Source organism: Oncorhynchus mykiss, chromosome 28 (genome assembly GCF_057628025.1).
Source record: "Oncorhynchus mykiss isolate SJ-2025 chromosome 28, ASM5762802v1, whole genome shotgun sequence".
NCBI classification, from domain to species: domain Eukaryota; kingdom Metazoa; phylum Chordata; class Actinopteri; order Salmoniformes; family Salmonidae; genus Oncorhynchus; species Oncorhynchus mykiss.
Window position 1 is genome coordinate 5,514,176 of NC_143049.1, and position 27,594 is coordinate 5,541,769.

At 42.6% G+C, this 27,594-nt stretch overlaps 1 protein-coding gene and 1 long non-coding RNA gene across 3 annotated transcripts; one reads left to right on the forward strand and one right to left on the reverse strand.

Moving 5' to 3' along the window:
• Nucleotides 1-16,012: 16,012 nt before the first annotated feature.
• LOC149970686 (uncharacterized) lies at nucleotides 16,013-25,104 on the reverse strand. The gene is made up of 3 exons (XR_016492904.1): nucleotides 24,987-25,104; nucleotides 24,710-24,880; nucleotides 16,013-17,541 (listed from the first exon to the last, which is right to left on the reverse strand). It is a non-coding gene; the product is annotated as an uncharacterized LOC149970686 (long non-coding RNA).
• Nucleotides 24,285-27,334, forward strand: LOC110508377 (glucose-induced degradation protein 8-B homolog). Of its 2 annotated transcripts, none has more exons than XM_021588874.3 (5): nucleotides 24,285-24,473; nucleotides 25,445-25,573; nucleotides 25,719-25,915; nucleotides 26,067-26,264; nucleotides 26,422-27,334. In XM_021588874.3, exons 1-5 carry the CDS (start codon nucleotides 24,440-24,442, stop codon nucleotides 26,593-26,595), a joined length of 732 nt encoding a protein of 243 aa, XP_021444549.3. In that variant the 5' UTR covers nucleotides 24,285-24,439; the 3' UTR covers nucleotides 26,596-27,334. The 2 variants fall into 2 exon arrangements, with proteins under 2 accessions (XP_021444549.3, XP_021444550.1); XM_021588875.3 differs by lacking the exon at nucleotides 24,285-24,473 and adding an exon at nucleotides 24,751-24,905.
• Nucleotides 27,335-27,594: the final 260 nt, after the last annotated feature.

Sequence of the window (27,594 nt, forward strand, 5' to 3'; positions counted from 1 at the left end):
GTCTGCCCCTGGACACAGCTACCCGCCTCCTCCTGTGTAGGACCTTCTGCCTGCCCCTGGACCCAGCTTCCTGCCTCCTCCTGTGTATGACCTTCTGCCTGCCCCTGGACACAGCTACCTGCCTCCTCCTGTGTAGGATCTTCTGCCTGCCCCTGGACCCAGCTTCCTGCCTCCTCCTGTGTAGGACCTTCTGCCTGCCCCTGGACCCAGTTACCTGCCTCCTCCTGTGTATGACCTTCTGCCTGCCCCTGGACCCAGCTACCCGCCTCCTCCTGTGTAGGACCTTCTGCCTGCCCCTGGACCCAGCTACCCGCCTCCTCCTGTGTATGACCTTCTGCCTGCCCCTGGACCCAGCTACCTGCCTCCTCCTGTGTATGACCTTCTGCCTGCCCCTGGACCCAGCTACCTGCCTCCTCCTGTGTATGACCTTCTGCCTGCCCCTGGACCCAGCTACCTGCCTCCTCCTGTGTATGACCTTCTGCCTGCCCCTGGACCCAGCTACCCGCCTCCTCCTGTGTATGACCTTCTGCCTGCCCCTGTACCCAGCTACCCACCTCCTCCTGTGTAGGACCTTCTGCCTGCCCCTGGACCCAGCTACCTGCCTCCTCCTGTGTAGGACCTTCTGCCTGCCCCTGGACCCAGCTACCTGCCTCCTCCTGTGTAGGACCTTCTGCATGCCCCTGGATCCAGCTACCTGCCTCCTCCTGTGTAGGACCTTCTGCCTGCCCCTGGACCCAGCTACCTGCCTCCTCCTGTGTATGACCTTCTGCCCCTGGACCCAGCTACCCGCCTCCTCCTGTGTAGGACCTTCTGCCTGCCCCTGGACCCAGCTACCTGCCTCCTCCTGTGTAGGACCTTCTGCCTGCCCCTGGACCCAGCTACCTGCCTCCTCCTGTGTAGGACCTTCTGCATGCCCCTGGATCCAGCTACCTGCCTCCTCCTGTGTAGGACCTTCTGCCTGCCCCTGGACCCAGCTACCTGCCTCCTCCTGTGTATGACCTTCTGCCCCTGGACCCAGCTACCTGCCTCCTCCTGTGTAAGACCTTCTGCCTGGCCCTGGACCCAGCTACCTGCCTCCTCCTGTGTATGACCTTCTGCCCCTGGACCCAGCTACCTGCCTCCTCCTGTGTATGACCTTCTGCCTGCCCCTGGACCCAGCTACCCGCCTCCTCCTGTGTATGACCTTCTGCCTGCCCCTGGACCCAGCTACCTGCCTCCTCCTGTGTAGGACCTTCTGCCTGCCACTGAACACAGCTACCTGCCTCCTCCTGTGTAGGACCTTCTGCCTGCCCCTGGACCCAGCTACCTGCCTCCTCCTGTGGTCCTTGCAATAAACACCTGCTGCGCCCTGCGCTTGAAACCAGCTCTGTCTCTTCGTGTTCATTACAGGTGGGCTGATCGTTTTTATTGCCGGAGTTTTGTTGGCGTGATGGGATTGAGTGTAGACTGAGGGACAGAGCTAAATTGTGTGATTTTAATCAATAATTGTGCATTTATTTGATAAAAATACTTTCTCAACAAAAGAACACAAATATAAGTTTGCGTTAACGGCAAAGTTATTAATTCATTTCCCAAGTAAAAATTAAGTGAAATGATTGGTGGACATGACATAATTCTTAATGTCAGTTAAATACGATTTTTTAATAAGAAAGTTTAAATTAACGCTATATTTCTTTAAATTCATTATACTGGACATTTCAATTTATATATAAAATATTTTAGCATTTCATATTGGCGACCCAATACTTGAAATATAATTTAAAAAGTCAGAGGGACTGAAATATTGCCCAAGAATGACCCATATTACATTCAACTGCTTTAGTATGACATGCTACGTTAGGTAAGGGGTTAAGGTTGGGGTTAAAGTTAGAGTTAGAATGACCCATATTACATTCAACTGCTTTAGTATGACATGCTACGTTAGGTAAGGGGTTAAGGTTGGGGTTAAAGTTAGAGTTAGAATGACCCATATTACATTCAACTGCTTTAGTATGACATGCTACGTTAGGTAAGGGGTTAAGGTTAGGGTTAGAATGACCCATATTACATTCAACTGCTTTAGTATGACATGCTACGTTAGGTAAGGGGTTAAGGTTAGGGTTAGAATGACCCATATTACATTCAACTGCTTTAGTATGACATGCTACGTTAGGTAAGGGGTTAAGGTTAGGGTTAGAATGACCCATATTACATTCAACTGCTTTAGTATGACATGCTACGTTAGGTAAGGGGTTAAGGTTGGGGTTAAAGTTAGAGTTAGAATGACCCATATTACATTCAACTGCTTTAGTATGACATGCTACGTTAGGTAAGGGGTTAAGGTTAGGGTTAGAATGACCCATATTACATTCAACTGCTTTAGTATGACATGCTACGTTAGGTAAGGGGTTAAGGTTGGGGTTAAGGTTAGGGTTAGAATGACCCATATTACATTCAACTGCTTTAGTATGACATGCTACGTTAGGTAAGAGGTTAAGGTTAGGGTTAAGGTTAGGGTTAGGGTTAAGCTTAGGTTTAGGCGTTAGGTTAAAGGGTTGGGTGAACAGTTAGCTAACATGCTAAGTAGTTGCATAGTAGCTAAAAAGTAGTAAGTACTTGCAACATTTCTAATTAGCTAAAATGTTGTCCGTCATGAGATTTGAACACACAACCTTTGGGTTGCTATATGCCTACTCATCCACCCTGATCAACCACCATCATTTTTTTAAAAACCCATTACATTATTACTCAAATGAATAAGTTTCACTGTGCAAGAGGCTGTATGTATGAAAATTCTCTTGGTAGAGATTGTGGTCTACAGTTTATCATCAGGTATTTCCTTATTAGACATTGCGCACCAGCTGTTATTGACAAATGGATACACACCTACACCCCTCGTCATACCAGATGTAGCTGTTCTGTCCTGACGATGCACGGAAAACCCAGCCAAATGTATATTATCCGTGTCGTCATTCAGCCACTTTTCAGCCACTTTTCGTTGTAACATAAGATATTGGTAGGATAGTCTCGAACGGAGATCATCTAGTTTATTTTCTAGTGATTGCACGTTGGCCAATAGAACGGATGGTAGAGGAGGGTTACCCACTCACGACGAATCCTAACAAGGCATCCCGATCTCTGCCCACTTTATGTATTTTCTTCACGCGAATGACAGGGATTTGGGCCTGGTCTCAGAGAAGCAGCATATCCTTCATGTCAGACTCATTAAAGAGAGAATCTTCATCCAGTTCGAGGTGAATAAACACACAAAATAGCACAGTTGGTTAGGAGCCCGTAAAACGTCCGCCCTCCACTCCAGCGCCATTACGCTCTTAGATTAGCCAGTCCTGTCATGATCACCGGGTTGATACAGGCAAGCACATCAGTGGTGGATCAGTGTTTAGCTGTGGGCCCTGTTTAGTAAGCTACCTAGTTAGTTGTTTTGTCTTGTTTCTATCGAAGTAATTCATATCAAAATGACCCAGGATGCATGCTATAGCTAGCTAACTTACGAGCTTGGCTTGTCTGTCAGGCTAGCTAGAAAAGTGGTGTGGCTGTAAATGTGAGCTGCATTCGCAAAACATCAAGTTTCTTTCACTACCTAATGTTAGCCATACAGACAACCAGCTAACTAGCCACAAAATATAGATTTGAGTAATTGATGTTTATCTGTTGGACTTGATTTGTTATGTTTGCTAGTTACAGATATGCATGGGTTATACATTGCCTCGTTTCCCTATTATCTGACAGCTTGCTTAACTGACATGTTATTGTGCCTGTGCAGTGGAGCTCAAATTTTACTACATTTTTTGTTTACATAGCCAGCTAACAAGTTGCTTGTTTTGTCCTGTTTCTACCCGTGCTAATCATTTGTAAACTGTCCCAGCTTTATAAGTAATCAGATAACATTATCTGACTTTGTAGTTGTCTGTCAGGCAAGAAAACGAGAGTTGAGTGGATCATTGTGCATCTCACCATGTGTCTTGAAGTGTGTGTACCATACATGTCAGGATCGACGCTGGTCTACTCTTCCTGGTGTACCACATGATTATAGTGTGTGTGTGTGTGTGTGTGTGTGTGTGTGTGTAATGGAAGGCGTGCTGTTACTGTAACACAACATGTACTATGGAAACCCCTAAGTGTGTGTGTGTGTGTGTGTGCGTGTGTGTGCGTGTGTGTAATGGAAGGCGTGCTGTTACTGTAACACAACATGTACTATGGAAACCCCTAAGTGTTTGTGTGTGTGTGTAATGGAAGGCATGCTGTTACTGTAACACAACATATACTATGGAAACCCCTAAGTGTGTGTGTGTGTGTGTGTGTGTGTGTGTGTGTGTGTGTGTGTGTGTGTGTGTGTGTAATGGAAGGCGTGCTGTTACTGTAACACAACATGTACTATGGAAACCCCTAAGTGTGTGTGTGTGTGTAATGGAAGGCATGCTGTTACTGTAACACAACATCTACTATGGAAACCCCTAACAGGTGATTATTAGAGAGTATGTGTTAGGCTGAGAAAAATAAAGAGAGGAAGGGAGAGAAAGTGTGTGTGTGTGTGTAAGAGTGAGTGAAAGACAGAGATAGATTATGATTCTGCCTGCGATTGTATCCTATTTGTGACCCACCATCTCTTTTCAGTCTTTTGCTCCAAAATTTGAAATAGTCTTTTGGACATTGGATAAAGGTACAGACTCAGAGATTCAAAATGGAATATGTTACAATGTAGTGTATGATATGCCACATTGGCAGTGTATATTGACCCCCCTTCCTGGGGTCCAAACACATTAAAGCACTTACATTACATATAAAACAAAAGATAAAACAGTACATCCTATAACAATATTACACCACTTCATACAATACAACATGTATAATACCACCATACAACAATATTATAATGTGTGTGTGTGTAGAGTGCGTGTGCTAGTGCTTGTATGGTGTGTCTGTACCTTTGTGTGTGTCACAGTCCCCACTGATCCATAAGGTGTATTCTTACCTGGGTTTTATCTGATTCTACTGCTGCATCCTGATGTGGAACTGAGTTCCATGTAGTCATCTCTATCTGTAGTACTGTGTGCCTCTCATAGTCTGTTCTGGACTTGGGGACTGTAAAGAGCTCTCCGGTGGCAGTTACCTGATGTGGAACTGAGTTCCATGTAGTCATGGCTCTCTGTAGTACTGTGTGCCTCTCATAGTCTATTCTGGACTTGGGGACTGTAAAAGAGCTCTCTGGTGGCAGTTACCTGATGTGGAACTGAGTTCCATGTAGTCATGGCTCTCTGTAGTACTGTGTGCCTCTCATAGTCTATTCTGGACTTGGGGACTGTAAAAGAGCTCGCCAGTGGCAGTTACCTGATGTGGAACTGAGTTCCATGTAGTCATGGCTCTCTGTAGTCATGGCTCTCTGTAGCTGTAGTCTGTTCTGGACTTGGGGACTGTAAAAGAGCTTTAGGTCTACTATATAACACAATATTTTCTGTATCATTGGGATCTCAACAAATCACTTACGGGTGGTTTGTTGACCAGCTCCATTATTGCAACAATTAATCGATATTAAAGTATAAATGTTTGAAGAATTAACAAAGTCTCTCCTTATTGGTTAGAATTTCCACGACACGAGAAAAGGTTTTAAGATGTTCGAATTTGGCCTTTACTACTATAGCCCATAGAAACCCATTGAATAACACGCTTACATTTAAACAAACAAAATACATCCTTCTGGTGCCTGACATTTCATCTATGGTAAATAACCTTCCTCTTAGTTGTTGAGTTTAATACCTTATTTATCAAAACGGAATCAATCTGGAAAATAATAAAAAACATCAAATTAACATCACACACAAGTTTCATTACAGCATATGGGACAATCATCCCGCGTACAACGAGCGCAGTGGTAGGGGTCAGCATGGTGGAAATGTCCATCTCTTTTAGAACCCTTCCTACATCAGTGACAGAGACCCCTCTTTGGGCACTTTGTACACAGTGTGGAACATGAGCTCCACATCTGGGCCCCTATGCTCAGGATTGGGGTGCTCATCATCAGAGATGTAGTCAGGAATAGGGAATAGGTCTTGGAATTTCATTTAGAATGACATTTTGAATGACAATGATTCACATTGGTTCTATCACTCAAAGTTAAAAACCCTCAATTTAGCACCCATTGGCAATAGCAGAATGTGCATTTACATTAACACACAGTATAATTATCCATAATTCTAGCATTAACTTTCTCATCACGGTTATAATTACAGATCAGTATCTTAATGCATTCTTTGTCCAAATTGCAATACATTTTGCAGCGTGTAGCCCTCCACAATCAACTTGATACCCCGAATAAACAATTTTGGACTTGTCCAAATCAATTACAGGCACAGTTGACCAACCCCCTCACCAGCACTCAATCTTCTGGCGTCTCTTCATTTTCTTCTTCAGATAGCTTCACAGTTTGTCTTCCCAATGGCACACATGTTCAAAGTGGATGGCCCTTGATAATGTCTCTTACTTGAGCCGCCACTGTCCTTTACAGTCCATTATGTCTTGTCCATTTGCCAACCAGTATACCAACAACATGAGAGAAGTTTGGAACAGATCTCTCTCCATGCTCAATCCATGTGGACTCCCAAAATAAAAGGTGAGAGAACAGGCAGTTGATATCTCCGACTGGATGCTGTGTACAGATGCTGGCTCGAACTCAGGTCTCACAGTAGAAGTGGTGAAGGACCATACTGAATGCCATTTTAACCCATTACTTCAGCCAGGTAGAGGGTTTTAGATTCAGACTGTTCCGGTGTGTGGTCACCTTCGCCATAACCTCGAGAGAGGACATATCAGAACAAAAGTTTAGTTTAAGGCATTTCTGATTCAAGAAGTCCAGACAAACAATTTACTGTATGACAAATTATTACTTCTACCAACATTCTTAATACACATTTCTAACATGTCAAAGAGAATAACAACACATAGTTATTGGCCTATACTCCCCGATCATATCGACGACCTCACTGCAGAGTTACAAGGTTAGTGAGTTAGACGGCTAATTCTTAGGGAGAAATCTCAACCATCCAGCACAGCCAATCTGGTGAGATTTATATTAAAACAAGAGAGAAACAGAACAAACCAAACAAAAAAACAGCCATACACTTCTGCATATATCCTTTGATTCACTTCTTCCTTTTACAGGCAGGCATGTCAACAAAATCAATCTGCATATTTAACCAAAGAGCCTCAGGGTAATCCCCCCTTTTGACACATGACTCATATCGTGATTAATATGTAACAAAAAACAACACTGCTGGTTAAATCAAAATCATCAAAATAACAAATCGAATTAGAATTACTACCCTTAAAACTCCATAAATAAATAATTGTATCCCATGAGGTAATAGTAAAATAGACTAGAGACAGGGGACTGGGGACTAGTAATACATTTTAAACTTCTTCCTAATCATTAGTGTTTACATATTACATTTCACATCTCACCCAATGTCTCCAAGCTCTCTAGTGAGGGTGATCAGGCCCCACCAGAAAGTCAGAACAGAGGTCAGAGGTTATTCAACCCCATGAAATGAGTGTTTCTCTCCCCCTTTCTCTCCCTCCAACTCAGACTCATTATTTAAAAACATTTATAAAATATCATCATTTTGTATAACAAGGGTTAGGGTTTTTTAATTAGGGTTTTTTTCAGTACATTTCTTCTTAAATTAATGAACATGTTCAATTAAAACTCAGAAAATAAAAATATCCAAAAATGTAACACAAATTATTAAAAAGTGGAGGGAGGACAGTGTTAACATAAGTTATCATGTTTTGTTTTGTCTCTAATTTAAACAATTTTGTTCACCTGGTAAAGTAACATTATACAAAAAGATTGTAGAGGTAAACAAGGATTTGAGTGGAAGAGAAATGTATTGGGTGATGGTGAGTGCTTCTGAGTTAAAGCAAACATGTATGTAGACTAGTGGAAATAACAAAGAAAGTGGGAAAGAAATTAAATGGAAAGTTAATTGGAAAGTAAAATGGAAAGTAAGATTTCACATTTGAAATTGTTTGGACTGATTAAGATTTAAGCAGAGGGTTATTTTCTCCTTTAGGAGAGGATGGGGTGTCCCTATCGCTCCATTTGAAATGTTTCCTGAGGCTGTTTCCTAGGGAGAGCAGTTAGTTAAATTCTGCAGTTCTATTAAGTATAAAGGTACCCAGATCTGGCCGTAAAGGGAGCCCCAGTTAAGTAAGGCCTGGGCATTTGGTTGCTTTTGTCCTATGTTTTACCATACACACACCAGCACGCTCACACACATAACCCAATTGTTATGAATATTTGTTAGTGGTGTTAATAACATGTTTGATTTATTGTGTGGTATCTTTTCATTTGGTTTTTAGTGAGTTTTCACAGGTTACAGGGGATGTACTTGAACTTCTTGGTGACAGGGGGGCAGTATTGAGTAGCTTGGATGAATAAGGTGCCCTGAGTAAACTGCCTGCTACTCTGTCCCAGATGCTAATATTTAAATATTATTAGTAGTATTGGATAGAAAACACTCTGAAGTTTCTAAAACTGTTTGAATGATGTCTGTGAGTATAACAGAACTCATATGGCAGGCGAAAACCTGAGACAAATCCAACCAGGAAGTGGGAAATCTGAGGCTTGTAGGTTTTGCTTGGCCTATCGAATACACAGTGTCCATGGGGTCATTGTCCCTTCCTAAGGCTTCCACTAGATGTCAACCGTCTTTAGAAACTTGTTTGAGGATTCTACTATAAAGGAGGGGCTCATGAGACCTGTTTGAGTCAGTGTTCTGCCAGAGGTCCTTGGTCTCATGACGCGCGGTCACGAGAGAGTTAGCTCTAGTTCCATTGCTTTTCTTCAGACATAGGAATTCTCTGGTTGGAGCATTATTTAACATTTATGTTAAAAACATCCTAAAGATAGATTATATAATTAGTTTGACAGGTTTCTACGGACTGTTATAAAACTGTTTAAACTTTTCATCTGACGTTCTGCTGGACCTGCACACGCGTTTGGATTTGCTTACCAAACACCCTAACAAAAGGATCTATTTGGACATAAATGATGGACATTATCTAACAAATCAAGCATTTATTGTGGACCTGGGATTCCTGGGAGTGCATTTTGATGAAGATCATCAAAGGTAAGGGAATATTTCTAATGCTATTTTTGACTACTGTTGACTACCTAATATGGCGGATATCGCTTTGGCTTCTTTGTTGTCTGAACGCTGTTCTCAGATTATTGCATGGTTTGCTTTTTCCGTAAAGTTTAAAAAAAATCTGACACAGCGGTTACATTAAGGAGAAGTATATCTCTAATTCCATGTATAATAGTTGTATCTTTATCAATGTTTATTATGAGTATTTCTGTAATTTTATGGGGCTCTAAGCTAAATCATTGCATGTTTTAGAACAACTGAACATAACGCGGCAATGTAAATTGAGATTTATTTATAAAATATGCACTTTACCGAACAAAACATACATGTATTGTGTAACATGAAGTCCTATGAGTGTCATCTGATGAAGATCAACAAAGGTTAGTGATTAATTATATCTCTATTTGTGCTTTTTGTGACTCCTCTCTCTGGCTGGAAAAATGGCTGTGTTTATTCTGTGTCTTGGTGGTGATCTAACATAATAGTTTGTGGAGCTTTCGCTGTAAAGCATTTTTGAAATCAGACACTGACACTCCTGGTGGCGTAGGAATACCCACCACGTGAATATCTGTAACACTGCAATCCAGCGAGTCTGTCGACCAGATCACTCTGTGTTTGTTAAACAATTCCTGCAACTGATGTCGTTCAGTGTAATTGACAAGTGCGTCTACCTTTGACGGACAACTAAAAAGCGTCCCTCCCTCACCAAATAGGTCTGGAGAGAAAGGAAGAGGCCCAATCATGGGAACAACAAGTTCAAAATCAAGGAAGGATTAATCAATCAATGTTCCTAGCTGAGTGTGCCGAGGAATTTAAATATCTGATTGAGTCAGATTCTGCACCAAGAGGTAAGTGGATCTAGCGTTTAGCGCCAACAGTGGGTTACCATTGATAGTTAGCCCCAAGTCGAATAGTCGCGGAGATGGTTGGAAGAACGCAGCGGTGCCTTCCATCTGGTAGCCGGGCGCCAGGTTCAGTCTTACAGAAACCTTTCTGGTTCTTGCCGGTATCACTACGGCGGACTAAGTTAGCACTTTGCAAGCTTCAGGAATAGTCTGCTCGGATGGTTTGTGACAAGTAGTAGGTAGTGAGATGATTCCTTGGTTCCAATGCGAAGTGATAGCGCAGACACCCCTACAGCAGTCAGTGTCATCTGGGGAGTCATTCCCAGTGGGAATCTGAATTTCGTTGGAACAAGGGGGTGGCAGTTAGCCGCTTTCTAAATGTTATTGAACATTTCCAAACTGATTTCAGATTTTTCGGACCAGGTTGCCAGTATGGCATCCTCAACCATAGTGCCGTTTAGGCACAAGCCGTCTATCAGTGGAGGGCGGTAAGTGTCTGTTGGTGATTCACCCAAGCCACACAGGAGAACCTCATGTTTGGTTCATTTCTGAGTTGAACTTGTCACCCTGTCATTTGCCACAAATGGCAGACTCATGACCAAGTTCACCGGGGGTACGTCAGTTGATGACGCCAAACTTCTAGAGAGTTTCGTTTGACGTTTTTATCGTCATTGAACCCTTTGTTGCTCTTCTTATGCTTGTTACCCTTGTGCCCTGACCATTTGTGAGGGTTAGATCCAGGAATGTAGCGGCCAGATCGATCTCTGCAGGACCTGTTTTGTTGGGGACGTTCTTTATAGCTACCGTGACTGTGGTGGTTATCGGTGTGGTGGTTACATGTACGTCATCTTTTCCTGCTCCTTTCCCTGATGCCGCACACTCCAACTGGAGTGATTACTCCCTCCTAAGCTTGAAAACCAAGATGTCCGGGGTCTTAGCCTGGCTCACTTTCGAAGGCTTGTGGGTGTTCATTCCCAAGTTATTTGACATTGTTAGCCAGCGAGCTGTCGTGTTTGCGAGTCGCAGAACCACTGAATTCCATCGGCAAGTTTAGCATAGTCATTTGCATGTGTTGCTGTTGTAGATGGATGAACCTTGTCACGTGTCTGTAGGACGTTCGATTCAACAGGTAAAGCCTGTCAGTATTCATAGTGCTGGGGTAGCCATCCAAGGCATCCTCTATGTCTGCTAAGAATGTCTCAGTGTCGTTTGGCTTACATAGAACGGGGTCAAAGGTGCGGAAGTTTTAAATGATTTTGTCATTTGTTCCGCGCCAGTGAACTTTGGGCCGAAAGGCCAAGAGGAAAAGCCAAGCTTTGGTTTTGTTGGCGAGGAGGCGCCATGTTACTATGGGCCGAATGGCAAAAAGGGAAAGACTAAGGGACCCCTAAGAGAGGTGAAGTCTAAAACCTCCTGTCGTCTACATTCCTTTGTTCCTTGAGTTCCGGTTGCAAGCTAGGTTACTTGGATGGGTAGTCCCACAATAGTGCGTGTTCTGGAGTTCCTCCAAATGGTACATAAGGGTGGTATTCTGCAGTATCGCAGAGTCCACTTGGGAGCTTAGAGTATTTATGTGTCACGATCGTCGTATGGAGTAGACCAAAGTGCAGCGTGGTTAGAATACATTATTCTTTATTTAATGAAGAACACGAAGAACCCGTAAACAAAAACAACAAAACGAATAAGACGAACGTGACCGCTATATAAACAATGTGCTAACGTGCAACATAACATAGACAATCACCCACAAAATACCCACAGAATATGGCTGCCTAAATATGGTTCCCAATCAGAGACAACGATAGACAGCTGCCTTTATTTGAGAACCAATCTAGGCAACCATAGACATACAATTTACCTAGAAAGGGTACAGCCCCATAAACATACAAAAAGCCCTAGACAAGACAAAAACACATATATCACCCATGTCACACCCTGACCTAACCAAAATAACAAGGAAAACAAAGAATACTAAGGTCAGGGTGTGACAGTACCCCCCTCCCCCCCAAAGGTGTGGACTCCTGGCTGCACACCTAAACCTATAGGGGAGGGTCTGGGTGGGCGTCTGTCCATGGTGGCGGCTCTGGCGCTGGACGTGGACCCCACTTCACCATAGTCTTAGTCCGGCGGCTCTGGCCGCTACTGGATGACTAGCGGCTCTGGCGGCTCCTGGCTGACTGGGAGCTCTGGCGGATCCTGGCTGACTGGCGGCTCTGGTGGATCCTGGCTGACTGGCGGCACTGGCGGATCCTGGCTGACTGGCGGCTCTGGCGGATCCTGGCTGACTGGCGGCTCTGGCGGATCCTGGACGACTGGCGGCTCTGGTGGATCCTGGCTGACTGGAGGCTCTGGCGGATCCTGGCTGACTGGCGGCTCTGGTGGATCTTGGCTGACTGGCGGATCCTGGCTGACTGGCGGCTCTGGCGGATCCTGGCTGACTGGCGGCTCTGGCGGCTCCTGGCTGACTAGCGGCTCTGGCGGCTCCTGGCTGACTGGCGACTCCTGGCTGACTGGCGGCTCCTGGCTGACTGACGTCTCTGGCGGCTTCTAGCTGACTGGCGGCTCTGGCGGCTCCTGGCTGACTCGCGGCTCCTTGCAGACTGGCGGCTCTGGCGGCTCCTTGTAGACTGGCGGCTCTGGCGGCTCCTTGCAGACTGGCGGCTCTGGCGGCTCAGAATAGACTGGCGGCTCTGGCGGCTCAGAATAGACTGGCGGCTCTGGCTGCTCAGAACAGACGGGAGACTCTGGCGGCTCAAGACAGGAGGAACGCTCTGGCGGCGCTGAACAGATGAGGCGCACTGTAGGCCTGGTGCGTGGTGCCAGTACTGGTGGTACTGGGCCGAGCACACGCACCTCAGGGCGAGTGCGAGGAGGAGGAACAGGGAGTACTGGGCTCAGGACGCGTACAGGAAGCCTGGTGCGAGGGGCTGCCACCAGAGGACTGGTGCGTGGAGATGGCACCGGATAGACCGGCCCGAGAAGGCGTACTGGAGGTCTCGAGCACCGAGCCTGCCCAACCTTACCTGGTTGAATGCTCCCTGTAGCCCGCCCAGTGCGGCAAGGTGGAATAGCCCGCACTGAGCTGTGCAGGCAAACCGGGGACACCATACGTATGGCTGGTGCCATGTATGCCGGCCCAAGGAGACGCACTGGAGACCAGATGCGTAGAGCCGGCTTCATGGCACCTAGCCCGGCCGATACTCAATCTTTTATACACTTGGATTGCCGTCATACTGACACGCTCTCTGAGCTCCCTCGTGTGTGGCTAGTTACGGGTCAAAACATCATCAAAAACTGTGAGCTTGTTAGAAAACCATAATCACATTCCTGTCTTAACAAAAATATTATCTTCATCCTTGATATTTCCTACACAGCGTAAAGGATGTAAACCTGATTTACACCGTTAGAAAACTCTTCAAGTTACAATATTTTCATTATATCACTTTTATACCATTTTTAATGGCATCACAAAATAGACATTCATTTCCCATGTTCCATCTCTCATCATTCCCCACATTTGGAAGTTGAAATATATTGTCCCAGTGTTCACTGATGGATGTTAGTTTTTGGGCGGCAAAACCTTCTGTAACAAAGAGATTCTATTCACCAACATTAGAGACCAAAAGGAGTCGTCTGCTGCCTACAATTTACGATTGGCGTGTGTCATAGAACCCCCACACCAGTCCCTCTTCCCCTCTGCGGGTGAGAGGGCTCTGTAGACGCTGATCCACTGTAACTTGATCTTTGTATCCTCACAGGATTGTCATTCCAACAGGTTGAACTGTGACACTATGGTCACTCTCATAGGCTCTTTGTCTCATGCCATTTGACCAAGTTCCTCAGAAGCACAGCATTGGTAGAATAGAAATGTCTTACCATTTGTTAAGCACATAGTTGTTAACTATTAATATTAAACAAAGCAGGTAAATATGTCATTTTTCTCTCACCCCCCCCCCCCCCCCAACAACAGTGCAGTGACTCCACAATAATTACCTAAATATATTTTAAAAATATATACAGAATACACATATTCCAAAACATGCATCTGTATGGAACAAGGCAATAAGTAATATTGCAAAAAAAATAACACTTTTTGGCCAAATCCAACACATCACTGATTAACCCCCCCCCCCATCCTTATTTTCAAGCATGGTGGTGGCTGCATCATGGTATGGGTATCCTTGAAATCGGCAAAGACTGGGGAGTTTTTCAGGATGAAAAGAAATGGGATGGAGCTAAGCACAGGCAAAATCCTAGAGGAAAACCTGCTTTAGACCAGGCAGGCACTGGAAGAGGAATTCACCTTTCAGCAGGACAATAGCCTACAACACAAAGCCAAATCTACATTAGAGTTGCTTACCAAGAAGACAGTGAATGTTTCTCAGTGGCCAAGTTACAGGGTTGACTTCTTCAGGATTTTGGCAATGAGGCCCTTTATCTACTTCCCCAGAGTGGATATCCTTTTTACGTCTCTGTATCCAGTATGAATGAAGTTTGAGGTCATTTCGTGAGCCAATGCTAACTAGCGACTGAGACACCAGTCTCTTTAGCCAACATTGTACTCTTTGTCATTGCCAAAGACTGGCCTTTCTGCCATCTTCAAATATGAACATTCTATCATTAATGAGCTTGGGTCATCACTAGTTATCACAGCCACAAAGTCATAAACCGAGCCCAGTTCAACTATTTTTGAACCCTAACCACACTGCTAACCTTATGCCTAATCCCAACCTTATATTAAGACCAAAAATCACATTTTTGTTCTCATGAACTTTGACAATATAGCCCAGTTTGATTTTGTGTAACTAGTAGAAACCATGAGCTCGAGGGGAACAGAAGAGTTGAACCTGATTTGATAACCCTCACTGCCATCCTCAACAACAATTATGCAAATATTGGAACTATCACTTTTTTTCTCCACAGAACACATTGGTATCCTGCTGCTAAGTCTGTCAGAGGTTTCTAGCTCATTTGTAAGTTCTCAAACTAAATACACTGGACAAAAATAAACACAACATGCAACAACTTCAAAGATTTTACTGAGTTAAAGTTCATATAAGGAAATTATTCAATTAAACTAAATTCATTATGCACCAACACTGTGTTTCACATGACTGAGAATACAGCTATGCATCGGTTGGTCACAGATACCTTAAAAAAAGGGGGTGTGGATCAGCAAACCAGACCACCATTTGCCTCATGCAGCGCGACACATCTCCTTCACATTGAGTTGATCAGGCAGTTGATTGTGGCCTGTGGAATGTTGTCCCACTTCTCTTCAATGGCTGTGTGAAGTGCCACCATGGTGCACTCTGTTCACAACGTCGACATCAGCAAACCGCTCGCCCACAAGACACCATGCACGCTGTCTGCCATCTGCCCGGTACAGTTGAAACCAGGATTGAACAGTGAAGAGCACACTTCTACAGCGTGCCAGTGGCCATTGAAGGTGAGCATTTTCCCATTGAAGTCAGTTACGATGCTGAACTGCAGTCAGGTCAATTCCCTGGTGAGGATGACGATTACGTAGATGAGCTTCCCTAAGACAGTTTCTGCATAAATTCTTTGGTTGTAAGAACTCAGTTTCATCAGCTGCCCAGGTGGCTGGTCTCAGACGATCCTACAGGCGAAGAAGGCGGATGTGGAGGGCCTGTTCTGGTCTGCAGTTGTGAGACCGGTTGGACGTACTGCCAAATTCTCTAAAACGACGTTGGAGGCTGCTTATGGTGGAGAAATTAACATAACATTATCCTGCAACAGCTCTGGTGGACATGTCTGCAGTCAGCATGACAATTGCACACTCCCTCAAAACTTGAGACATCTGTGGCATTGTGTTGTGTGACAAAACTGCACATTTTACAGTGGCCTTTTATTGTCCCCAGCACAAGGTGTACCTGTGTAATGATCATGCCGTTTAATCAGTTTCTTGATATGCCACACGTCAGGTGGATGGATTATCTTGGCAAAGGAGAAATGCTCACTAACAGGGATGTAAATACATTTGTGCAAGAGATGAGACAAAGCTTTTTGTGCATATGTAACATTTCTGTGTTCTTTTATTTCAGTTCATGAAACATGGGACCAAAAATACATGTGTTTCTACAGTACCAGTCAAAAGTTTGGACACACCTACTCATTCAAGGGTTTTTCTTTATTTTTGTACTATTTTCTACATTCCACATATGGACTCATGTAGTAATAACCAAGTGCTAAACAAGTTAAAATATATTTTATTTTTTTGATTCTTCAAAGTAGCCACCCTTTGCCTTGATGACAGCTTTGCACACTCTTGGCATTCTCTCAACCAGCTTCACCTGGAATTATTTTCCAACCGTCTCCTTCACTCTGCGGTCCAACTCATTCCAATTGGGTTGAGGTTGGGTGATTGTGGAGAACAGGACATGCAACACCCTCCTTCTTGGTCAAATTAAGGCCTGATTTTCAGTCTCCTCTGAACAGTTTTTGCAACTGCACTTAAAGAAACTTTCAAAGTTCTTTAAATGTTCCAGATTGACTGACCTTCATGTCTTAAAGTAATGATGGACTTTTGTTTCTCTTTGCTTATTTGTGCTGTTCTTGCCAGAATATGGATGTTTTCTTATACCAAATATGGCTATCTTGTCACAACACAACTGATTGGCTCAAATGGATTAAGAAGGAAAGAAAGGCACACCTGTTAATTGAAATGCATTCCAGGTGACTGCCTCATGAAGCTGGTTGAGAGAATGCCAAGAGTGTGCAAAGCCATCAAGGCAAAGGGTGGCTACTTTGAAGAATCTCAAATCAAACATAGATTTGTTTAACACTTTTTTGGTTACTACATGATTCCATGTGTGTCATTTCATTGTTTTGATGTCTTCACAATTTAGAAAATAACCAAAAAAAGTGGAACGAGTAGGTGTGTCCAAATATTTGATTTTTACTGAAACAAATATATACAGTGTACATACTGCAATTCCAACCACAAAATACAACAATTTGCCTATAATTCTATTTGAGGCTCCACATATCATGGAAAATAATATTATTGCCAACAACCAATCAGTCTCAAATCCAGCTGCATATAGAAAGTTGAGATTGGACTTTAGGCAGTCTCTTTGGCAATGACATGGAGTGGAATATTAGCTAAAAAGACTGGGTACCAGACTAGCATTATCATGCATTGCAATTTATGCAGGGACATTTAAAGGTACAAACAATTAGAATACTTTGCATTGCAACACCACAAAAAAAAGTGAGAGGCTATACAGCTCCTTTATAGTTGTCTACCACATGTTTTATGCTAACTATTAACCCTATAGAAATAAAACATTTACATGTCTACGACATTTTACACATTTCAGAATTCATATCCTCATAATAGAAATGTCTTCCATTTTTTTTTATTGTTTGAGTGTACACATTTTCTATGATCGAGGTCATTCTTTCTTGCCCTTGTAAAGGGCCAGTAGTGAGACATTGGCTACTTTGACCACGTTGAAGCAGACACCAGGAATATTACCATCGGAATGTCCCTTTCAACCAAATTCTGCTACCAAGACTTCATCGTTTTCCTGTTGAGAGAGGAGGAAGAGGATTTCAAAACAGTGGTTATGATGAAAAGCCTGGAAATTGTGTAGGAAGTTCAAAGGAGGAAAATCCAGGAAACATAGATGGCAAACTCATAATAAACCAAAACACAAATCAAAAGTATATGGCTGTTCTTGAGGGATGGGCAACGGCTCTTTGTAGGGCCATGGATCAATGTCCACTAATGGGGGGCGTAGAGAGTTAAAATAGTAGAACATACAAGGTGCAATTTCAATATGTGGATTTGCATCAACAGTTTATTTTGTTATGTCAGTCACTGAGTCACTCAATTAGCCATGTCAGCGAACAATTTTTGGATTGGTAAATGAATCTAGCTCAATGATGTACAATATATAATATAATATGGATTGCTGTTGCTGTGTAATGGCCAATGAGAGGCTTTGAAGCCACCTGATCGGCCATATTGGCACTCCCCTGAAGCAGTCCTCCATAGGAATGAATGGAATTTTACAGTATTTCAATTCAATGTTAAGGACAAGATTACATGTATTTAAGTATTTTTTTGTAGTGGGGACAGTAAAAATAATTAAAAGTTCATACTTTCAAAATTATATTTTAAGGAAAATGTTTTAAAATATTTCTAAATTTTTTGCTCAAATAATAATTAAAAATTATGGCAAATTGTAGCAAAAAAATTGTAGACAAATGCATTTCTATATTTTTTTTATAATACTTTTATTCACAATGAATGAAAGATAAAATGTAAAGACATTGTACATTTTCCCCTTTTTGTCCCCTTTGACCTCCCCCAGAATGCCTCCAAACACATTTACAAAGAAAGGCAAAGTCATTGGGTTACATATCAGAAAACAAAAGTTGTACAAAAGTGTACAACAATGTTACTTCAATACAAGCAAAAATGTAATAGCCTAACAATTTCAGGTGATTAGGTGATCCTATAGGCCTACAGCAGTAATCTGAAGGGGTGGGGCCAGGTGCACTAATCTGGGGGAAGTGTTTGGAGCTGTTCCAAACAGGATATCATCGGGTCCCCTGTGGAATAAAACGAGTTGGTTGATCCACAAATGGTAAACTTATTTTTTTCTAATTTTAGGAACAGCATCAGATCTTTGAGCCAAGAGAGGCTAAGGGAGGATTGATAGATTTCCAATCCAATGAAATCCTTTGGCGGGCTAACAGGCAGGCAAAGGCAATGGCATCCAGCTGTCTATTGGTAAGAGAACAATTGTTGTTTGATACGCCACACATTTCTGCACTAGGCTGCAACTTCATATCAAATGCTTCAGAAAGGGTTTTAAATATAGTGGACCAATAATCTGCCAGACAGGGACAGGATCAGAACGTGTGGGTTAGGTCTGTCAAGGGGCCTTTACACCTGTCACATGTACCATCAATATTTGGGTAGAATTTGGATGATCTGGCCTTGCTGAAATGGATACAGTGAAGTACCTCAAACTGTTTACGGCTGAGCCGGGCACAAGAGGAACTTCCATTTACCCAGAGTAAGGCACCATTCCAGACTTCATCAGAGATCTCTCCACCAAGTTCCCTTTCCCACTCAGATCAGATTTGATTGAGTTCCGGGTTATCAAGGGACATGATTATCTAAAAAAATATGGGATATGAATCCCTTTAGTTGAAAAGGTGTTTTCAAAAGAGCATCCAGACCCGATACGGGTGATATAATTGAAAAGGTTGGGCTTTGAGTGCGAATAAACTGGCGGATTTGTAAATACCGAAACAAACTTGAATGATGTAGATTCAATTTGATAGAAAGGTCTTCAAATTTGGCAAAGGTGCCATCAATATAAAGGTCATGAAACTTAGTGAGGCCATTCCTCTGTCACAGCCTGAAAGCTGAATCCAGTTTGCCTGGAAGGAAGAGGTGATTATTACATATAGGACCTTGACTAGACAAATCACAGAATTTAAAATGTAGATGGAATTGAGTACACATTTTAGACTATTGACAACAATTGGATTGGGTGTGTAACGCGAAGCTGACAGAGGGAGCCTGGAGGTGACTAAGGCTGACAAAGAGGAGGAGAAACAGGATTTGGCTTCTGTTTGACACCAGTCAGTTTCTGGGGTGTGAAGACAGTAAATAATATTTTGTATATTTCGCTGCCCAGTAATAATACATAAAGTTAGGAAGGGCTAGTCCTCCGTGTGTTCTCTCTCTCTGTAGGAATGCTTTACATATTCTTGGATTCCCACCACCTCATAGAAAAAAATATATAAGCTTATCCACTGAAGTGAAAAATTACTTTGGTAAAAACAGAAGGAGACATTGGAACAAGTACAGAAATCTGGGCAATAAATTCATCTTGATACAATTTGTGGCGAAATCTGCACGGAGCCTTCACCGTGCGCTGCCAAGAGCGCATGAGCAGTAAGAATGGAGGAAATAAAGAGAGCTCGTTCAGCTCTTTGGGGAGGAGCGACAGTTTGATTGTGTGCTGTAGAAGTTTTGTTTGTTATCAGCGTGTGTAGTTTATAAAGTATTTAACTCAATCATCGGTGTAATCGCTCTAGGTCGTGGTTGTTTTCGTTTGGGACCGCATGGATTAGTAGCAACATTGTTGCGAAGCTTTAACATACAAACCATCGGACAGTCAGACAGTACACCTGCATGCCTGAAGACCACAGCTAAGATCTCTCTTGGTCTCTTTCTCTTCCCTCTATCGTTCTAGTGCTTTACCCTGCAACAGACTCTCTAATTTTCCAATGCACTTCCCATTGAAGTTCATTAGAGCTGGACTACTATTATTGCCCTGCCAGAAGTATTTGGGTGGACATTTTAGTTAAAATGGAGGTTGCTTGCAAGTTGTGTATTGTTATGTGAACTGTATTGAGGTGAGGGGTACTAATGACATGTGGCCGAGAAGATTGTGGACATTTTTAAGGCCTTTGTTGTGTCTATGAACATCCCCACATTCATACCCTGTGCACTTATCCACTGGAAGATAATACAGATTATTGCAAATCCTCTGTTGATGACTGGGTTCATTCTTGTATGAAGTTGCTGTTAAATTGCTCTGCCATTATTAGTATTATTGTATGAGGTATTCTTGTTGGGGTTACCCCTGTGCTGTGATGTGAGTTTTATATGGTGTGTGTTCTCTTTTCTCTCCACTGGCTATCTGGTAAACCGGCTACACTCTAGGCAGTCTCTTCTGCTGATGTGTGTGGGTCTGGTAGTGGTACTCTCTCTCTTCTACTCTTTTCCTTTCGGCATGGTTAATACCTGCCTGGCGCCCGAACAACATCTTTCTTTACCGTTTGTTGATCAGGGGAGTAAAGTTCTCATCATGGAGGGAAGACAAGGTACGAGGGATATTGATCCCTAAATACTTAAAGCCAGACTTGGACACACGAAATGGAATAGTATCCCGTGGCATTTGTAATGCTAATTCATTACTAGGAAAACTAACTTTGAGGTTTAATTTATAACCCGAAAACACACCAAACCTAAGCAGTACGTCCACTACCTCAGGGACACACGCTTCAGGGTCTGAGAGATATATATAAAAGCAAGTCAAGAGAAAATCTGGAGTTCTGGAGGACTCCAGGATTCACCTGCATTTTAATGTATATTGAAAGTATTATTTTTTTTTCTTCAATAGGATGGACCAGGGGTGTGCAACTATAGATTTCCTTCACAGAAAATACATTAGTGCAACACATTTGGCAGAAAATAGCTTATTTTTCATCCAATGACAACAGTCCAATGCTGTTTGGCTCGCAGCCACACAAGTAAATGAGCTTAAAGTAAAATAATCTAGGCATTTTTTTGCAAAAACAATCTATGGCCATCATACTTCTGTTTATCATAGAAAAAATGCACCCAGCTACATTTCCTAATATTTTGCCTGAAGTCAATATTGCATTTTACCAGATACACCTGAGAAAGTACAAGAGAAAAGTAGCTTCACTTCAGTCAGAGCTCTGTCTGCTGATGGATGAGAAATAATCTCTATACTCCACACATACAATTATCTGTACGATCCCTCAGTCGTGCAGTGAATTTCAAACACTGATTCAACCAAAGACCAGGAGGTTCCCAATGCCCCACAAAGGACATATTGGTAGAAGGGTAAAAAAGAAGACATTGAATATCCCTTTGAGGATGGTCAAGTTATTAATTACACTTTGGATGGTGTATCAATACACCCAGTCACTACAAAGATACAGGCTTCCTTCCTAACTTAATTGCTGGAGAGGAAGGAAACCGCTCAGGGATTTCACCATGAGGCCAAAGGTGACTTTAAAACAGTTACAGAATTTAATGACTGTGATAGGAGAAAACTGAGGATGGATCAACAACATTGCAGTTATTCCACAATACTAACCTAAATGACTGAGTGAAAAGAAGGAAGCTTGTACAGAAAACAAATATTACAAAAAATGCTCCCTGTTTGCAATAAGGCACTCAAGTAAAACTGCTAAAAATATATGGCAAAGAAATGTACTTTTTGTCCGGCGTACAAAGTGTTAAGTTTGGGGCAAATCCAACACAGCACTACCGTAAGTAACTTCATATTTTCAGGCATTGGTGGTGGCTGAATCATGCTATGGGTATGCCTGTCATCGGCAAGAACTAGGCAGTTTTTTAGGATAAAAATAAATCGAATAGAGCTAAGCATAGTCAAAATCCGACAAGGTCCAATATACACGGCAGTTGCTTACCAAGAAGATAGTGAATGTTCCTGAGTGGCAGAGTTACCGTTTTGACAACAGGCTGAAAATCTATGGGAAGACTTGAAAATTACTGTCTAGCAATGATCAACAACCAACTTGACAGCGCTCGAAGAATTTTAAAAGAATAAATGTGCAAATGTTGTACAATCTAGGTGTGTAAAGCACTAAGAGACTTACCCTGAACGACTCACAGCTTGTAAATCACTGCCAATTGTGATTCTAACATGTATTGACTCATGGGTGTGAATATGTAAATGAGATGGTATTTTTGTATTTCATTTTCAATAAGTTTGCTAAAATATATAAAGACTGTTTCATTTTGTCATTATGGGGTATATAGATGGGTTATACAATTGTATTTAGTCCATTTTTTATTTGGCAGTAGCACAACTAGTGCTGTCTGACAAAAAAATATAAATCTTTGTCGACCAAGAACCGTTTGTTCTTTCGGCCAAACGTGTTTTTTTCCATATTGACACACCCTATGTGTTTTATTCAAATCAACTAAACTCAGCAAAAAAATAAAATGTCCTCTCACTGTCAACTGTTTTATGTTCAGCAAACTTAACACGTGTAAAAATGTGTATGAACATAAGTTTCAACAACTGAGACAAACTGAACAAGTTCCACAGACATGGTACGGCACCTGCACCGCCCGCCACCGCTGGGCTCTCCAGAGTGTGGTTCGGTTTGTCCAACGCATCATCGGGGGCAAACTACCTGCCCTCCAGGACACCTAAAGCATCCGATGTCACAGGAAGGCCAAAAAGATCATCAAGGACAACAACCACCGGCGCCATTGCCTGTTCACCCCGCTATCATCCAGAAGGTGAGGTCAGTACAGGTGCATCAAAGCTGGGACCGAGAGACTGAAAGACTGAAAAACTATCTCAAGGCCATCAAACTGTTAAACAGCCATCTAACACAGAGGCTGCTGCCAACACACAGACTTGAAATCCCTGGCCACTTTAATAAATGGAACATTAGTCACTAATAATTATTACATATTTTGCATTACTCATCTCATATGTATTGTAATGACCCGACTAGATCATAAAGGAACAATTGTCCAGACAGAGGATGGAGTTTATGAATTGACGGTTTATTAAACCAACTTCACACAGGTTACTGTTTGGCCGTAGCCCACGCCAAATAAATGAAAGATAACCCACAAGCCAATCGTGACCTTCTCTTGTGAAGCCCAGACATAAGAGAGAGAACAAAGGCTAAACCTGGTCTTAACTTCCAATGCTCCATCCCCCTGCCCAACCCCCCCTCCACGCCACTCCGCCAACCGCCAGGATGCCCGGCATCAGAACATTCCAGGCATTCCCGTGATTGCAGATAGCAGGTTGATTGGCATGTCAGACCCCGCGAACACTGGGTACTGGTAAGTACAACACAACCACCTACTAGCCTAACACATAACACACAGCTGTCTGTGCAGGTCACTACAGTATATACTGTATTCTATTGTATCTTAGTCTATGCCCCTCTGACATTGTGCATCCATATATTTATATATTTTTAATTCCATTCCTTTACTTAGATGTGTGTATTGTGTTTATTGTTGTGACATTGTTAGATATTACTTGTCAGATATTAATGCACTGTTGGAGCTAGAAACACAAGCATCTTGCTACATCCGCAATAACATCTGCTAAACACGGGTATGTGACCAATCACATTTTATTTGACACCATGTCTTGCCACCAGCAACATTTCAGTCGCACCTTGCGCCACACACTTGTCTGTACATAAAGCATGTAAACAATTTGCTTACCCGGTCTATAGCAAGCTGTGCCACACTGATTGGTGGAGTAATTTAATGAGCTAAATGTAAACACAATGTTGATTTCACAGGTTAAAAAAGGAATGATATAAACTTGATATAAACTGCGTTTTTTGGTGGGGTTGAACCGGTTCAGAACTTTATTTTGCTTGTCGGGAACAGAAAAATAAGTGGTTCTGTTCAGATCGAAACGATTGGAAAATAAATTCGTGAGCATTTTGTATAAGCTAACCTGTAACGGAAACATTTGGCGTACAATCTGTAGTTACATGGAACAACTATTGGTCTGGGAATGTGAGGGCTGCATGATTATTATCTGGCGTGCTCACAGCATCACATAGGTGTGGAGGGAAATAAACTGTCAAGAAGAGAGGACAGCAGCCAAACGAACACCTTACAACAAAATCATGTATCCTACATGGACACTGAAAGAGAGCTTTGGTAAGCTGACATATCGCTAACCCACTAGCATTCTCATATAATACATTTATTTCCAAGCATTGGCAGCTGGCTACATTTGGCAGGTGCTGCCGACTATGGCTTCGTAACATGAAAATACAAGATCGTTCGTTACCTCTGCATCGTGTGATGACATCATATTATATTGTGACTATTGTCAGTTTTTGCATGTTTGATCAATGAAATAAATGTTTATTCTAATGTGATTTTGAACTCACCCATTGCGCCTGCTTCCGTACACACACGAAAAAAAAAACCCACACGCAGGATTCTTATCACATGACCTACGCAGTCGGTACCAATAATTTGGGGGAATCAATGAAATCCCACGTTCATGGGCTTTATGACGAAGTCTCGCGAGTTTTCCAGTGTGATCTTGATTGCTATCGCTGAAGAGTAGGAGGAAAATATCAGGTACAGTATTTAAAACAATATATTTTCTTTACCAAAACACAGTTGACTCCTACAAATAGATATTCGCGTTCCTAAACTGACCCTGTGCTTATTTATGTCTGATAGAAATTAGTTGAGGCCAAATAGATGGCGTTGTTCTGCTTGATAGCGGCCAGGCTTCAATGTTGTGGTTTTCGTCGAAGGCCGCAGTATTACGTTTCCGGCTTATACCAAAAGGACAGTCACTCAGTTCCCCAACTTTATTTACGAATACGTTACTGACGTTAAAATGACGTCCATGGCAATCTCATACAACAATTTTACAACATTGCAGTTATTCTATTTTAACCTGGCTTCTATGTGCTACATTTAACCGGCCGTCATTGTAAATAATAATTTGTTCATAACTGACTTGCCTAGTTAAATAAATAAAATAACCTAAATAACTCACTGTAACGTTACAGTACAGCTGACACACCCACTAACTGCAACGTTAAACATTGAGCCTTAGTTTTATTAGTGAAATGGCAATGATCATCAGAAAGAACATGTTTTTGCAGAACAATTCATGATGAGTTATGCTGAAAAGCCGGAGGAGATAACGAGAGAGGAGTGGATGGAAAAGCTCAACAATGTCCACATTCAGAGAGCCGACATGAACAGGCTCATCATGAACTACTTGGTGACAGGTACAGTAAAACACACACATACCATGAACTACCTGGTGACCGGTACAGTAAACCATGCACACACACACACATAGGCATACCAAGAAATACCAGGTGCACAAAAAGGTTCTCTAAACAGACAATTGTATGTCTTTGATATCAACAGAGGGGTTTAAGGAGGCAGCTGAGAAGTTCCGTATGGAGTCTGGAATTGAGCCCAGTGTGGACCTGGATTCTCTGGATGAGAGGATAAAGATCCGGGAGATGATCCTGAAGGGACAGATACAGGAGGCCATTGCACTCATCAACAGCCTGCACCCAGAACTGCTCGACACAAACCGCTACCTGTACTTTCACCTACAGGTAAAAAGCAGATGGCCTCTCCCTTTTATTCTTCTGGCAGTCTTATGTGCAGTGTTCCCTTTATTTCATGCAATCTGTTCCTCTCATTATCCTTTTCTTTTGTCCATCCCCCCCTCTGACCGTCCCCTCATACTGATCTGCCCCTCTGCAGCAGCAGCACCTGATTGAGCTGATCCGTCTGAGGGAGACTGAGGCAGCACTAGAATTTGCTCAGTCCCAGCTGGCCGAGCAGGGGGAGGAGAGCAGAGAGTGTCTGACAGAGATGGAGAGAACCCTGGCCCTGCTGGCCTTCGACAACCCTGAGGAGTCGCCCTTCGGAGACCTCCTCAACACGATGCAGAGGCAGAAGGTGAGGCTTTAATGTCGCGTCATAATCTAGAAATAGATAACTTATTGCTTTGTAATTGTACGTTTCTACTATTGAATTTTATTTCTTCAGTAATTGAACTTTTGACTACATTATTGCTGATTTCATGTTCTTCCTGTCCACTGTGTGCTTCCTGAAGGTATGGAGTGAAGTGAACCAGTCTGTGCTGGACTACGAGAACAGAGAGTCAACGCCCAAACTGGCCAAGCTCCTCAAACTGCTCCTGTGGGCTCAGAACGAACTTGACCAAAAGAAAGTCAAGTACCCCAAAATGACAGACCTCAGCAAGGGCACGATCGAGGACCCAAAGTGACCGCACACCAGGCTATGTGTGCTGTGGGAAACTAAATGGACTCACCTACTCCCCTCCTATCTATTTATGCTCCGACACAGACTGACTCATACTACTTTTTTCTTTTTTTGTGTGGGTTGCTTTTTGGGAGACTTTGATAACATGGACTGTGCAAACTGGATGGTTTGTATTTTTAAAGTGACTTTCTGACTGAAACTTCAACATCTGAAATATAAACCCTTGTATTTTAATGAAGTAAAATTAGACTTTTGGTTCATGTCTTCGATAGATGGTTACATATTTCACAGTTTCACTATTTTTTTTCTGTCTACTGGCAGGGAAAGTTAGCAATCTTTGCATATGGAGGGTGTGTTTAAAGCCTAAATTAGGCTCTCGGGACTATAATGTGTCAACCTAGAAGAGGAATGAAGGTGTGGTGTTTGGGTAGAACGATTGGTTCCCATTGCTGTGGTCCACTGTCAACATTGTTTTATTTTTCTGAACAAAAACATGCACATTTGAGTTTAATGCTATAGGATAGGGGCCAAAGCTTCTGGGTACTGATGGTGAATGCTTCTAAGCTGCCAATGCCCTGTATCTTTGTCAGAGTTTTATTGCAACTTTAGTTTTCATCCTGTGTTATCTTGAACAAACAAGACAATAATGTGAATACATACAGAGACATCCACTCAGTTCACGGTGGCTGTTTTGCAACCGGATTATTTACATGTATGGAATAAAATACTCTTTTGGAACACTTGATATGCCTAGGTTGTTGTTCATTATATTTCCAACAAAAAATATGTAATGATGATATTGTGTGTGTTATTGTCATCCGTGCGCTAGTTACCGATAGCTTACTTTCTCACAGGATGGAACAAGTAAGAAATGTCATTTTAGACACCAATGTGCAGGAATCTCACTTTTTTCCCATCTGATTGCAGGTTATATAATGGTACCTATGCTTGGTACCTCAGGCAGAGGAGCCAACTCATTGAAGATGTTCTGCAGCGTCCCTGG